This window comes from Macrosteles quadrilineatus, unplaced genomic scaffold, assembly GCF_028750875.1.
Source record: "Macrosteles quadrilineatus isolate MER2022 unplaced genomic scaffold, UCM_ALF_1.0 Scaffold_7__1_contigs__length_78375512, whole genome shotgun sequence".
In the NCBI taxonomy this organism is placed as follows: domain Eukaryota; kingdom Metazoa; phylum Arthropoda; class Insecta; order Hemiptera; family Cicadellidae; genus Macrosteles; species Macrosteles quadrilineatus.
This window is the reverse complement of record NW_026542600.1, coordinates 68,402,371-68,415,691: the sequence shown is the minus strand read 5'-3', so window position 1 is coordinate 68,415,691 and position 13,321 is coordinate 68,402,371. Positions and strand designations below refer to the sequence as shown.

Genomic DNA, 13,321 nt, shown 5'->3' with positions numbered 1-13,321 from the left:
AAAATCTATTACCTGTTTAGAAATCCAGTCCTGTATGTGATTAGCTTTTTAGTGACTAAAAAAAACCCAGCTTCCTGTAAACTAAATGACTTCCTTTAGTCCTTTTTTGATAAATGTAATATCGTATAATATGATATAGATATCATCAAACATGAAAATATTAAATGTGTGTACAACATATCAAGAAAACCCAGTGGTAAGCTAATACTGTGCAGTAGGGTTTTGATTATTCAACCTAAACAGCTGCGGCAATCTGCGATCAGTGGAATTTCAACTCATGTCAATAGTATATTCAAATGTTCAAAATGCACATAGAAGTACTTAATAAACAATCTAATAATGAAGACTGTGTGGTATTTTATGCAACTTGCAAAAACCAGGTAAATATTGATGTTGTAGCCTCCTGACTACCAATAAATATATAATTGTTAAATACCTGCTTTATGAAATTATGATAACCCTAAAAATTTCTTACAGCTACTAGTTTCAGCACCGAGTTGGTGCCATATTCAGGCTGTACGAGAACATAATATTGTAGTCGGCCTCTTCTGAAGACTGTACAATTTGTTTTAAAAACATGAAACAGTACTTGTACTTGTACACAAACAACACCAAAATACACTTCATGTTAGCATTTTAAAATCAGCTGATTTAGTCAAACACAAAGTCAGCAGAAGAAGAGTCTTTAGATTTTACTGTTTTTACTGTTAATTTACTGTTTTGTACGGCTTTAATATGCCGTTTTTGTTTTGTACAAAAGGTGTTTTTGTTGTTTTTACGTGGTCTTCTAAGTACTTTCTGTAGCTTAATATTTTGGGATAGCAAATAAAAAGAAGTAATTTTATGGATTGTGAAAAGTTTAGATCTAAATTTAATTAGAAAGTTAGAAACTTGCTAAGTCAAGTTTGTGCAGCACGCACAATTTAACTTTTATATTTTAGTACTTTGGAATGTGATTATCATTTTCCCAGTTATAGAAGAACATTTACTTCTCATTACATTGATACTTTTTGCTCGTTCGTGAGAGAAAAGGTTGATTCTTATAAAAGGGAATATGGTATATGATTGTAAAATCTTTAATTACAAATACAGAAAAATAGATAAATAAGTCAATAGGATAATACTGTTACCTCATTAGGTCCATTGGGGTAAATTAGATCAATTTTGAGTAGCCAAATCTTCATAACGTTAAATTACAGCCAAATCTAACAAGAATAAATCTAGGTGAAAAATAAATCTAGTTAGAATAAATTACATTCCTCCTATCTTTATCAACACTTATTTACATAACTTAATTTCTAACATTCTACTTAGGCTGTAATCTTTGATACAATTGTATTCATTTAACATAAGAGTCATTATTTGATATCAATCAAGATGTAAACTAAGTTATAGAGGCACAATTGTTTGAACAACTTTCACGTCTGTGTCAGTAGTAGAATTTTAGGTACAAAGCCGAAGAGAAGAGAAGCAGACTGAAAGACCCTTCGGAGAGTAAACCATGAGACCCAGATACGAGGAGACCACTGCGGGGATGACACTGTCCACATTCAGTGTTGGAAAAGAAGGCCAAGACGATGGCATTGATGGCATCTTGGGGTGGGTGGCACTGTGAGTGAGCTGCGTGAGCCCTCACGTTGCATGTTGGAAGGGCGGTCAGTAACAGGCTGAAATATAACATAATCATTTTGATAGTTCTTTATATTTTGGAAATCAGGTTGTTAATCCCCTTATAGTGTTTGTAATTTTTTTTTTTACTTACACATAAAGTTTAAATTTATTATCACTATCAATGCCAAGAAGTTACGATATTTTTTTGGGTGTTAATTACATTCACGACAGTGTAAAAATTATAAATTCAAGGTTATGTTTATCGTGGAGTAAACACTCTAAACATGTTGGAAACACAGTAAAATTAGTTTAAGGTGAATCCTACATTTAGATAGTTAAAAAGTGAAATCAGCTGATTTCACTACAGTAGACTCCCTCTTATCCGTACTCCTCGGGACTGTGATATTCGACTTAAATTTAGTAGAGCATTGTATTTAGACACATCACACATGATCACTGGTCTCAAATCTTTCCCATGAGAACAGTCGTTTCTGTACTGCCGATCTAGTCCGGTTAAACCAATGTGATAAAAATTGTCAGGTTAAAAAGATGTAATTTCTGCCGAGTGTAGTCCAGTTAAACAGATGTAAGCCTACGGTTAAAAGGTGTCCGGATAAGAGGGAGTATGTCTACTGTACTGTATATACAGGGTTAGTAAAAAGTCTGGAGACCCACTGTTAATTTTGTAACGGTTCACACTAGGAAAACTAAACTCTACACACCTTTATGTCATGTTATGAAGTACGTTTTGAGCCTAATTGCTACTTGGTTCCCAAACCCGAAATGGGGGATTTTGGGGGAAACTCAAAATTTTCAAACGGTAAGACCCATCGAGTGACCCCTCATTTTGAAGGTCGTAATAAAATAAAACTGACAACGCAAACTCGAGGTCTCTATCTCAATCCAGTAAAAAATGGCAGCTGATTGAAATCTTTAGAAATCAGAATTAACTTGCAATTTTATATTCAATTGGCTGCCATATTTTACTGTGTCAAGATAGAGACCTCTAGATAACATTTTTAGTTTTCTTTTATTACGACCTTCAAAATGAGGGGTGACTCGATGGAGCTTAACATTTAAAATTGTTGAGTTCCCCCCAAAATCCCCCATTATGGGTTTGGGAACCAAGAAGCAATTAGGCTGCCATTTTTTACTGGATTAAGATAGATACCTCTAGTTTGCATTTTTGGTTTTCTTTTACGAGGACCTTCAAAATGAGGGGTCACTCGATGGGTCTTACAATTTGAAATTTTTGAGTTTCCCCCAAAATCCCCCATTTTGGGGATGTACACCAAGTGGCGGTTATGCCCAAAAAGTACTTCATAACATGCCATACAGGTTTGCCAGGTTTTGTTTTTCTAGTATGGTCTGTTAAAAAATTAACAGGGTGTCTCCAGACTGTTTACTAACCCTCTATATGAAATAAAACAAAAGTTTGTGTAGTGAGCAAATTGAGAACTGATTGGGAGAAAGGGAAAGCAAATTTAGAACAAAATTACTTCCAAATTATACATAGAATGAGGTTACTAACCTGTTGTCAATCAATCATATATTTGTCGTGGTGTCTAGTTTCGGGGTTTAAACCCTGTTTTCAAATCTTTCTCTTCAGTCGTCAAACATATCTTCCTGCACTTGTCGTTGTCAATAATACATCACACATAAGCACACACAGAAACATTTAGATTTACAAAATTTATGTACAAGCCCGCGAGGCCCGCAGTCTGGTTTTGTCCAGGGCCAGCCTCGACGGGCTTGTAACTTTTGTAAATTAAAATGTCTATGTGTGATGTCTTATTGACAAAGGCAAGTTCAGGAAGATATGTTTGACAATTTGACAACTGAAGAGAAAAATTTTGAAAATGGGGTTTTAACCCCGAAACATCACGACAAATATAGGATTGATTGACAACACAGTTTATAGTAACCTGATTTTATGTCAATTAATCAATTCTGGAGGCAAATTATGTCTAAGTTAGAACTTGGGAAGCAATATTTTCTTTTATATCAGCTGTCATAAAAAAATTCTACTTTCTGTACGGAGTGATGAAAAGCACTTACTTGCACTCGTCCTTATTGAGGCTGACTTGAAGCAGATCAAGAACGTGAGTTACTCTCGTTTTGTCTTCAACACACTCAAGAAACTCCTCAATGTTGAAGCATGGGGTAGCTGTCAAGGCTGTGCATCAAACAAATATTAGGGATATTAAACCTGAAAGCCAGATTTATCAGATTTCAGGAGTAATATTATATATAATACCCTTTACTTACAACTCTAAGGCCCCGGCCACACGAGGCGAATGTAAGCCGCGCGGCTTATCTTCGCGCGAAGTTAAGCCGCACTAGGGGTTCGACAACACATTGAATCAAATGAGAGTGGCCACACGAGGCGAAGTTTAGCCGCATGTGCGGTTGAGCCGCGCCATGTCGTCCCTCGACCGCGCGAAGTTAAGCCGCGTTGGAGGGGATGACACATGCAGTCTTATGAGAGTGGCCACACGATACGGTTCGACCGCGCGGCACCGCGCTTATTGGAGATATTCTTCGGGCATTTCCAGTGGTTTTTTTTAGTTTGTATTTTGTGTGTTTGTAACCGGTTGTGTGGTGTTTGATCAATGTTTAAAGAACACCGAATTATGGTTTCGCATGTGCTCATAAAAGGTTTGAAAAACAAATGGTTTTTTGTTATGAAAGGATGGACCCAATGATTTCGGTTAACATTTGGTTCCAGATCACCACACGCTTCTAGTGCACAAACTAACATTAGTGTTTCGTCAATGACAACTAAAAAGAGTGGAACTGAACTATGTTTTAATAGAGTACTGATACTGGGAAAACCCAACAGGAAGCGGTTCATCCGCCCCGTGTGGCCAGGCACTTGCGCGGCTTAACTAAGATAAGCCGCGCGAACTCTATATTTGAGAACATAACAAAAAACTGTTAAAAGCTTTGTCTGACAATCTGACATGTATTGCAAGCAGTGCAATCTTTGAGATTATCTTCAAACTACAAAGGGTGTTAGGTTTACCAGTTCAGTATTGTTAGTGAAGACCGTTTGTTAGGTTTGATCAACGGCCAAGCCTTTATAAGGCGGTGTTGGGTCAGAACACACCCAACTTCTTTTATAAGAAAATCAAATTGTATGATAGGAAAAAGCAATATAAAAAAAGTTGAATCTGTTATTCCCTTGGGCTTAAAGAGGTTAAACCAGTGTATATTTGTCACTACAATATCATCCTAAAATTACAAATAAAAAAAAAAATACGTCCAATCAATGGGTAATTTTAATATGGAAATTTGTAAAAATTGACAGAGTTGTTCTTTTATTTCCATGCCTTAGAGTTGTCTTTGTGACAAAGTTCATTATTGAGTAAACATTCCTTCGCTTCATTCATGTATCAATAGCTTCATTATTGATCTAGTTAATTGAAACACTAATAAGCTGTTGCAAGCAGCCTTGAATCAATCAACTTGTAAGAAGCAACAACTTTGTTTTGTGCTCTTCAAACTTGATAACAGATTACCCTCTGCTCTAATAATAACCTTGATCTGGGGTAGCTCTCCTCATTCAAAAAATATGTTTAAACTACAAAAAAAATAATACAAACTATTGGCAAAGTGCCTTTTGGGTCCCTAGTAAAAACTGTTTCAAAATTGTCAAACTCTAACTTTTATGATCACTCTATTTCGGAAATAGCACGGTGGCTTTGTAAACAACTACCCACTTTTAGGGAGACCCTAACTAAACATAATTACAATACCAGAAATAAACATATAATAAAAACATTAGCCAACAATTTACAAATATACTAGCTATCACCACAATACACCAAAAATCTTAACCCTTCCTGGGCTATGGACGGATATATCTGTTAATATCCGTTTACGTTCCAGGTGGGAAACGGATGTATCCGTTCCAAGAAATTTCTTTTCTGGGCTAAAGACGGATATATCCGTCCAAACAACGACTTTATTTATATTGTTTATACAAAAATAAACATTATACTGTATTATAACTATGAATATGTTATTTTGTTTTTGTGGTTGGCAATAACCATGAAGAAGAACTAATTGTGAGATTGTTGGCTAGTGTTGAAAGGAAGTACAAGGAACAACATTTAGTAAAAAGTACTAATGGTGCGTTAGTTCGGAAAACTTTTTTTTCAAGAAAAAGAGCTTTGACAAAACGTGTAGTCCTTCTAACAAATAATGTTTTGCATTAGACAATAGGTGTTTTATTTCAAACACCATTGCAATTTTTTCTAAAGAGCTTTGACAAAGTAAGTTGTCCTTATGAAATAATTTTTTTTCATAATACCATAGCTGTTTTTATGTCATACACTGATGCAATTTTTGTCTACAAGAGCTTTGATAGAATGAGTTGTCCTTGTACAAAATGATTATTTTTAATTAGACCATATACGTGTTTTTATATTATACAATTTTTAAATTTGTTTTCTAAATATACAATAGTACTGTATAAGTACAAAAAGTTGGTCTTTTTTATCCACAACACTTAGGCTACCTACGTATTTTTATTTGTTTTTATATTTTTTAAAATTGTATATACAACTTATAAGTAATAGTGTAATAACTCATAAAAAATGTTTTTCTTACAATTTTATTGCAATTAAAATGTTTTTACTCATCATTGTATAGTTTTTGTACTCCCGGTAACCTCCGTGAGCGCCCTTTGGTGTTTGAAAATCAATGCGCCAGATGGAAGGTTAAGTTGCCCACATTATGATACCCTGCACATTACTCTAAATAGTAATGGATGCTTTTACTGCTATATAACATTGTTAAGTAGGTAATAGAAATCATCCATAGTGTGACGTCGCCACTGTGATGACGTTTTAACTTGACAGGAGACGGGACTAGTGAAAATAAAAACGACATAATTAGTTAATACCACTCTGACCCAGGAACCAGGGGGGGGCAAATGCCCTCCCAGCCCCCCCCCCAAATAACGCCCCTGATATCTCTTAAAAAGTAGCACTGTGATAGATACATGTTGAACAATTTTGTCTTATCAGTATAATATGATAAAGTAGGTAGGCACATTATTTATTAAAGGCGAAGATTTAATTTATAATTATATAGAAGTAGCTTACCCCTGAGTAGAGCAGCGTTGTTTTCACAAACTCTTTCTTTCGCAGCCTGCAGACCTTTAAGCCAAGAGTCAAAGTTTGATCGGCCTTTTTGGCAGTCGCTGTCTATAATATCAGAAGCACACTGCAATGATTCAGTAGCAATACTGTAAATACAAACAAAGAAATTCTTTAAGCAAAATTGAAAGATTTCAATCTTCTGTAGTTTAGCATTTTCAAGAGATATTTGAAAACAAAGAGAAAAGTCTTTTACTCAGCACAATTCAGTTGTAGAATCTAATCCAGACTCACAGGTGATATTCATATGATGTGTATGTATGTAAGACATGTTTGCCAAAACAAGAAATTAAACTTGCAATGCTACCCGGTTTCAAGAAGTTGTTATAATCGAGTAACCTGTTATGCTTTGTTCGGTTCTTGACATTATTTATTCACTCCAACCAATCGTGCAGTCCTGAGGTATAATTCGGAAATTTCCATCTCCCCGTTCTGACACCCCCAGTCGAACCTGTGGTGAAATTCAACCTTCTACTCCCGAAACATTCAACACAACCCTACCACCGCTACCACTCAGTGTAACCGTGATGGTTACGTGGGAAAAAACAACGTTAATCGTCATTTTGTTTTTTGTATTTGGTGAACATCTGAAGATGACACATGTTGAAAAAGTGCCGCAGTGAGTAACATAATTATATCAAGAACAGAAGGCGAAAAATGAAATTATTTATACCATTGTCCACTTTGCCTAGGCATATTTCATCCATAGTCGTGGATAAGTTAGCGTGACCTCCTGTTGGGCCTGTGCCCCGAGCCGGCTACTGTTCGCAGGTTCAGTGTTTGTTCCTCACTATTTTTAGACTTGAGAGCCAATAAAAAACAGCAAGTATTAAAAAAGAAAAATACTAAACATTTGTTATAATATGTGATATGTTTTCAAAAAAATTGAACACCTCGTAAGTAAAATTGGAAATTTTTTTTTAAATTTGGTATCAAATAAATATACTTGTAAATTATTAGTGAAATCACTGCATATGACAGACATTGTTTAATTTATATTTTGAATATTAAATTAACAATATTAATCAGTTTTTGCATGAACTTTTCCACGAGTATAGCTGACACATTGATAACATTAGCTTCTTTAGTTAGGCTTTAGAGAGAGCCTTTAGTTGGTTCTTTGTTCCGGGAGGGTTCTTTAGTTGAGAAAGTGTATCAAAATCACCCTTTTCACCATTCTGTTGTTTGTTTATTAAACATTAATTTTACTTTTACTTGCTGAAACTTTTATAGATATTGAAAACAGTAAAATATAGTTAGTTAGAGGTTGCTGCTGCAAACATAGGATAGGAGGTTAGTGTTTGGTATATTTTTCGTTTTACCTGCAGAAGTCTCCAAACTGAGAGCAGTGGTTTAAGCTTTCTATTTCACAGGTTAGGCTAGTCATCAGACCCTTGAAACATCTGTCTGCCAACTGAGGTAGACAAGAATCTTGGTAGTCCAAATCTTCATCCGACTCACTGCTTACTCCTGTAGTGCAATATTCGCTGTAGTTACAGTATAAAGCTAACTATACTGTATATCTTAGTTTTAAAACTTTCATATATGGGCTATTTGTTTTTGTTACAGCTGGTATTTCACTACTGTTATTAAAACTGCTCTTATTAGACCAAATACAAAAGTATCACAAAGTTAATTTTGGAGAGTGCAAGCCTCGTTTTCCCTTCCTGAGACAAAATGTTATGGAAAGCACAAGTTCAGAATCAGAAAAAAAAATTGTTATTCATATTATATATGCCTTAATAGATGTAATATTGGGCATAATAAGGCTAAGATAGTCCGGTTTGCCCCATTTTACAACTAAAAATCATAATATTTAAGCTAGTTCTTATTCGATCTTTTGGAACTTAGTACCGTTTGATAGGGACGAATTAAAAATTATAAATATATGTGTTCTTGACATTTTTCATAAAATCAGTAGTTTTTGAGTAATTTAAGTTAGAAAAATTAAAATGCCACGATTTTGAAATTTTTAGTTTAATCAGTTGATTTTTTTCTAACACAGGTTTATTCTACCTCAACATACATACCAAGTTCCATACAGATTGGATGAACAAATTCAAAGATAAAAATGTTTATGTAAAAAATACAAAATTACGGATATTTGGTTAACAAAGCGATTTTAGAAAACAATTTATATGTCATTTTCTCTTTATTTTGACCCAAGGAATCACTACTTAAATTATGTCCCCACCTTTTTTGAACACTCTGTATATATTACATTTTTTTCCCAGCAGAGCTTCTCAAAATGTTTTAAATCTTTTCATTGGGAAACTTTTTGAATGAATAATGAAAAAATTTGCATTGTTGCATTTCAGAAAAAAAAAACGCTAAATGAACGATGGGACATTGACAAAAGCGAACATAGATCTGAAATAAAGTCTAGACTTAGTACAAATTTCAGACGAAACCTTGCTAAGACAAATCCAAAATCTTGTTTTATCAAGTAATTAGTTATGTTGTCGGTAGAATACAATTTTGTTTTGTTTTACGGCTGTGGCAAAGCATTTTTAACTTATTGAAAGGGAAAGGGTACTATGTAGCAAAAACATGTTGTTACTGTGACGTAATCAATTAATAGCCTAGAAATAAATTGCAGTTTGGTTCGAAATCGTCCCTTCTCCATGACTCCTTCCTACCAAGCTAGACAACCTATAAGCTCAGTGTATTGGAGCTTTAAATTACATGAGTAGAGGCATTGACTATACGTATAGTCAATGGTAGAGGGTCTACACTTCAGCCTCCTCGAGTTATTTAATAACACCGCACCCAACACCCTCGATATTGAGGGTTGAAAAATCAATTATGAAGGCAATGCACTTGAACTATTCGTATGGTGAACCAAGCGTGCATTGGGCTTTCATTTTAGAGGGAGGTATATACGGAGGACATAACTGTGCATAGCCGAGGACGGGGGAGGACGCTCAACTTTATTGCTGAACCGGATCCGACGGCCGTCCTCCGTGCCTACTGCACCAGTTCTTGGTGCTGGCAGAGTAAACCAGTTAACTACTTTCACAACGAGTTAGCTACATATTTGTGACGTGGTGTGCTAAACATTTCAAGCATGAACTGTGCTAAAATAACTCAGCAAACGCAAGTTAATTTGAGACGAGCCTCTTGTGAAAGGAGTGGTAGCACATGACGAATTAATTAGGCGATTTGAAGTGTTAAAACTAATTCCAATAATTGTAGTGTCACCAAGATTCTAGAATTAGTTATAATTAAGTAATCTTTTTGGTCCATTTCCGTTACCTGTAGTTTGATGTTGTTTTGACATCTGCTGATGCCGATCTTTGCCAACTGATCTTTACCAGCTCACATCCGAAGAGAAACGCAATTTAATAAATTCAAGCAGCTCTTAAAATACTATTTTATAAGAACTCCCTGCTACTCACTAAACAGACTTCTTCAGTATTAGTAAAAAACAGTTAATTTAATTTGAATCCCAAATACTGTAATCATTCAATCATGGTTTTGTTAAAAGTAATAATAAAGTAATCTTAGTACTCTTTTATGTATTTAATTAGCTGTGAGCAATTTTGAACTTAGTTTATGATTCTATTCAAGCTCATGTTAATGTGATACTATAACGAATAAAGAATGTTTTGACTTAGACTTGACCGCTTGTAGTCGTGACATTCGTGAACCGTGATGTAAATACTGTAATATTGCTTAACAATCACTGTAAATATAGCTATTTAGTTTATAGGTGCATATACCCTGAATATGTCACAAACGGGGTGAAATGTGCATCAGTGACTACTAAACATCAAGAGCAAAAGGCAGCTGACAAAAAGGCAACTTAGCTTCGATTTAAGACGATTGACATGGGTCAAACGTTGATCGTTTTATGATGACTTAGAATAATCTCTTTTTTACTCAGATAACGACTTATGAAATGTTGAAATTATTAATTCCATTTCCACTTTTGGCGAATTTTGTATTAACCTAATACAGGAAAGCGCTATAAGTTCGGGCAATAGCTGAGTGGACGTTCTATTAATCATGAGGTCACCGGTTCGATCTTGTACAAGTCGGAAGATTTTGTACGGTTCAAAACTGGTTCCAGCTATCCTTGAGCATTGGGGTTGTTTTAACAAATAGTCGTGAACTAGGTACAAGTTGCTGGTCGTAGTCAAGTTAGTAACAAAAGCACATCTCACTCATTCAGCCATGGTCCCATCACTCATCGTCTCCTTAAAATATGCACCCTCTGTTGTGTCAGCGTAACTTTTGAATATAATTTAATCAGTTCTAGCGCCATCAAGGCCTAGTACCATTGCCGTCTTGATATTCAATTTAATTTAGTTTTACTCAAAATTACGTCCAACCATAGACTAACCAACACAAGTAGACTTCTCATCCCATTGTAAATTTTGAAGCACGTTTTTCGTGTCTAGTTCATGTACGTGACACATGGGCGCTAGTGTCGACGAAACTTTGTTTCTATTATTTTAGGGTTAATTTCTTGATTTGTGATTTACTGTTTGGTTATATAACTAGGGGACAAGTTATTGTTTATGATTAGATCGTATTATTTGGTTAAACGAGGTTTTAAATGGCTGTAATAACGGGAAACAAATTGTAAACAAAACACGACCTCTACATAAACCGTACAGAACTAACAATAAAATTGTCTTCAGCTGTTCCATAACGATGAGAAATCTACTAAGGGAGTATGTTTTATCTATGGTCCAACCTAACTGTCAAATGTGTTGTGACAGAGTAAACCCACCTTAAAGTAATGCAAATTCCCAAATAAATTCCAAAGAAGTAGCGATAGTGATAAAATGGGTTCCGTATGTATGTAAATAATTTTTACTCAAATGCACTTATACTTTTTATCTACGGCTTGTGACATAAAATATAACTTCGTTACAAATTATTACAACTCTTGAAATCTTTGTTGTCTGAATTAGGCTATAATTAAAACAAAGAACATTGAAAGCCGTCGGCTACATAAAGCTATTTGTCGATGGTTTGTAATAGCACAGAGAACAGACCATGGTGGTAGGCCTATATTGTCTGTGGCAATAGTTATTTTTATGTTTTTTGAAATAGGGTAGAATCACAGACAAATTTATAAAAAGATTATTTTCAACAATCTACTACTCCTACAGTAAGTCTGTGTTACCTTGTTACCTGCGGTCACGTCATATATTATTTATAGACTTTTTAAATAACTTCTTTGATCAGCATTGTACGTGTTATTAAATTTACGGAAAGTAAATAAAAGAAACGTCTTATAACACTTAATACATATATTTACGCTTATACTGTTACTCACAAGACGGTAAATATACAAAAAAGATGGTAAGTGGTGATCGATTTCGATTGGACACTCCAATCATCATCAGACCCAATAGGCGAATGACGACGTCGTGTATATTTTTATAACTTTTTTGTATGTTTACCGTCTTGTGAGTAACAGTATAAGCGTAAATATATGTTTTAAGTGTTATAAGACGTTTCTTTTATTTACTTTCCGTAAACTTTTTAATCAATTCCCTAATTTTTACTACCTACCTGAGATTCCGGGCTTTTACTCGCTTAATACTTGGAAATGTTCATATAACTTGTCCTTATTCCAATGCATTTTGATATTACAAGGACAACATCTTTATGGTTTTTTTTTTTTTTACTGTAGATATGTATTTTAACGGATATTAATTCAAATCTAGTTTTTTCATAATTCTGAAGTTTTGTTTATATAGCCTACGTTCGTTAAATGATAAATAGGAGTTATACGTTGTTCAAATTGTTGAAAATTACAACAAAATAGTTGCCCTCGCCTTCGATTGTTGTCCAAAGTTCCGTGGGAAAATCGTGCTGACTGGTTTTGACTGAATATTTTTTGTTTTGTGTTATGTTGCATGTAATTATTAATTTTTAATTTTTTGCGTGTAGCTCTCGCAATGCTGTACTTGTGACGGATCTAGTCATAATCATTTTGTTCACAAGAATTTAGACCACATACAGGGAAAAATCCTATTTTGGCATATAATGAGTAAAGAAGCTATTAAACTAACTGTGGAAAATATTACGTGAATTATACTTATAAGTGTAAAGTGTACAAAACACTTTCAAGCAAACTATTTTATTTTGAAGCGAGTTTTTGTGCTTCATGTTTGAAATATTTGAAACTGATACTTACTAGAGATGACCACTAAAGACAAGATGAGGCTGGAGAGGTCCATGTTTCTTGTGATGTCGAACCCAAGTGAAGCCTAAATGTCCTCGGAAATGATAATGCCGCCTCCGCACTGCGTTATCTTGACACTGTCCGACAATCTTGTAAAACTAAAACTAAACCCGGGGGACAGTACGAAAACAATTCTTTGTCTTGATGGTCGATTTGAATGTTCAGTTTCACAACGGGCACGGCTGAATTATATCGAACGTGTTTAGCAGTTTTCGTAATTCACTGAAGTTTTGAAAATCTTGGTAGCTGAGTGGTTGATTTCCAAACAATCAAAAGTTTGCCGGCTCAATCCTTTGGAAAAGCCAGTAACTTTTTATGGTTTCAAGTCGTCCAAGGCCTG

General features: G+C 34.8%; 1 protein-coding gene across 1 annotated transcript; it reads right to left on the bottom strand.

The window, feature by feature from the left end:
- Positions 1-1,060: 1,060 nt before the first annotated feature.
- Positions 1,061-13,006, bottom strand: LOC128998400 (uncharacterized). Its single transcript, XM_054424514.1, has 5 exons — positions 12,934-13,006; positions 8,099-8,246; positions 6,723-6,865; positions 3,670-3,787; positions 1,061-1,667 (listed from the first exon to the last, which is right to left on the bottom strand). The coding sequence occupies exons 1-5, from the start codon at positions 12,974-12,976 to the stop codon at positions 1,430-1,432; spliced, it is 690 nt and encodes a 229-aa protein (XP_054280489.1). The 5' UTR covers positions 12,977-13,006; the 3' UTR covers positions 1,061-1,429.
- Positions 13,007-13,321: the final 315 nt, after the last annotated feature.

Bases quoted from the DNA above. Each gene is read 5' to 3' on its own strand.
- LOC128998400 (XM_054424514.1), bottom strand. From the start codon at position 12,976: ATGGACCTCTCCAGCCTCATCTTGTCTTTAGTGGTCATCTCTA. The intron at 8,247-12,933 runs GTAAGTATCAGT...ATTGCACTACAG, and splicing joins GTCTTTAGTGGTCATCTCTA to GAGTAAGCAGTGAGTCGGAT. The intron at 1,668-3,669 runs GTAAGTGCTTTT...GTTATATTTCAG, and splicing joins CTCAATAAGGACGAGTGCAA to CCTGTTACTGACCGCCCTTC.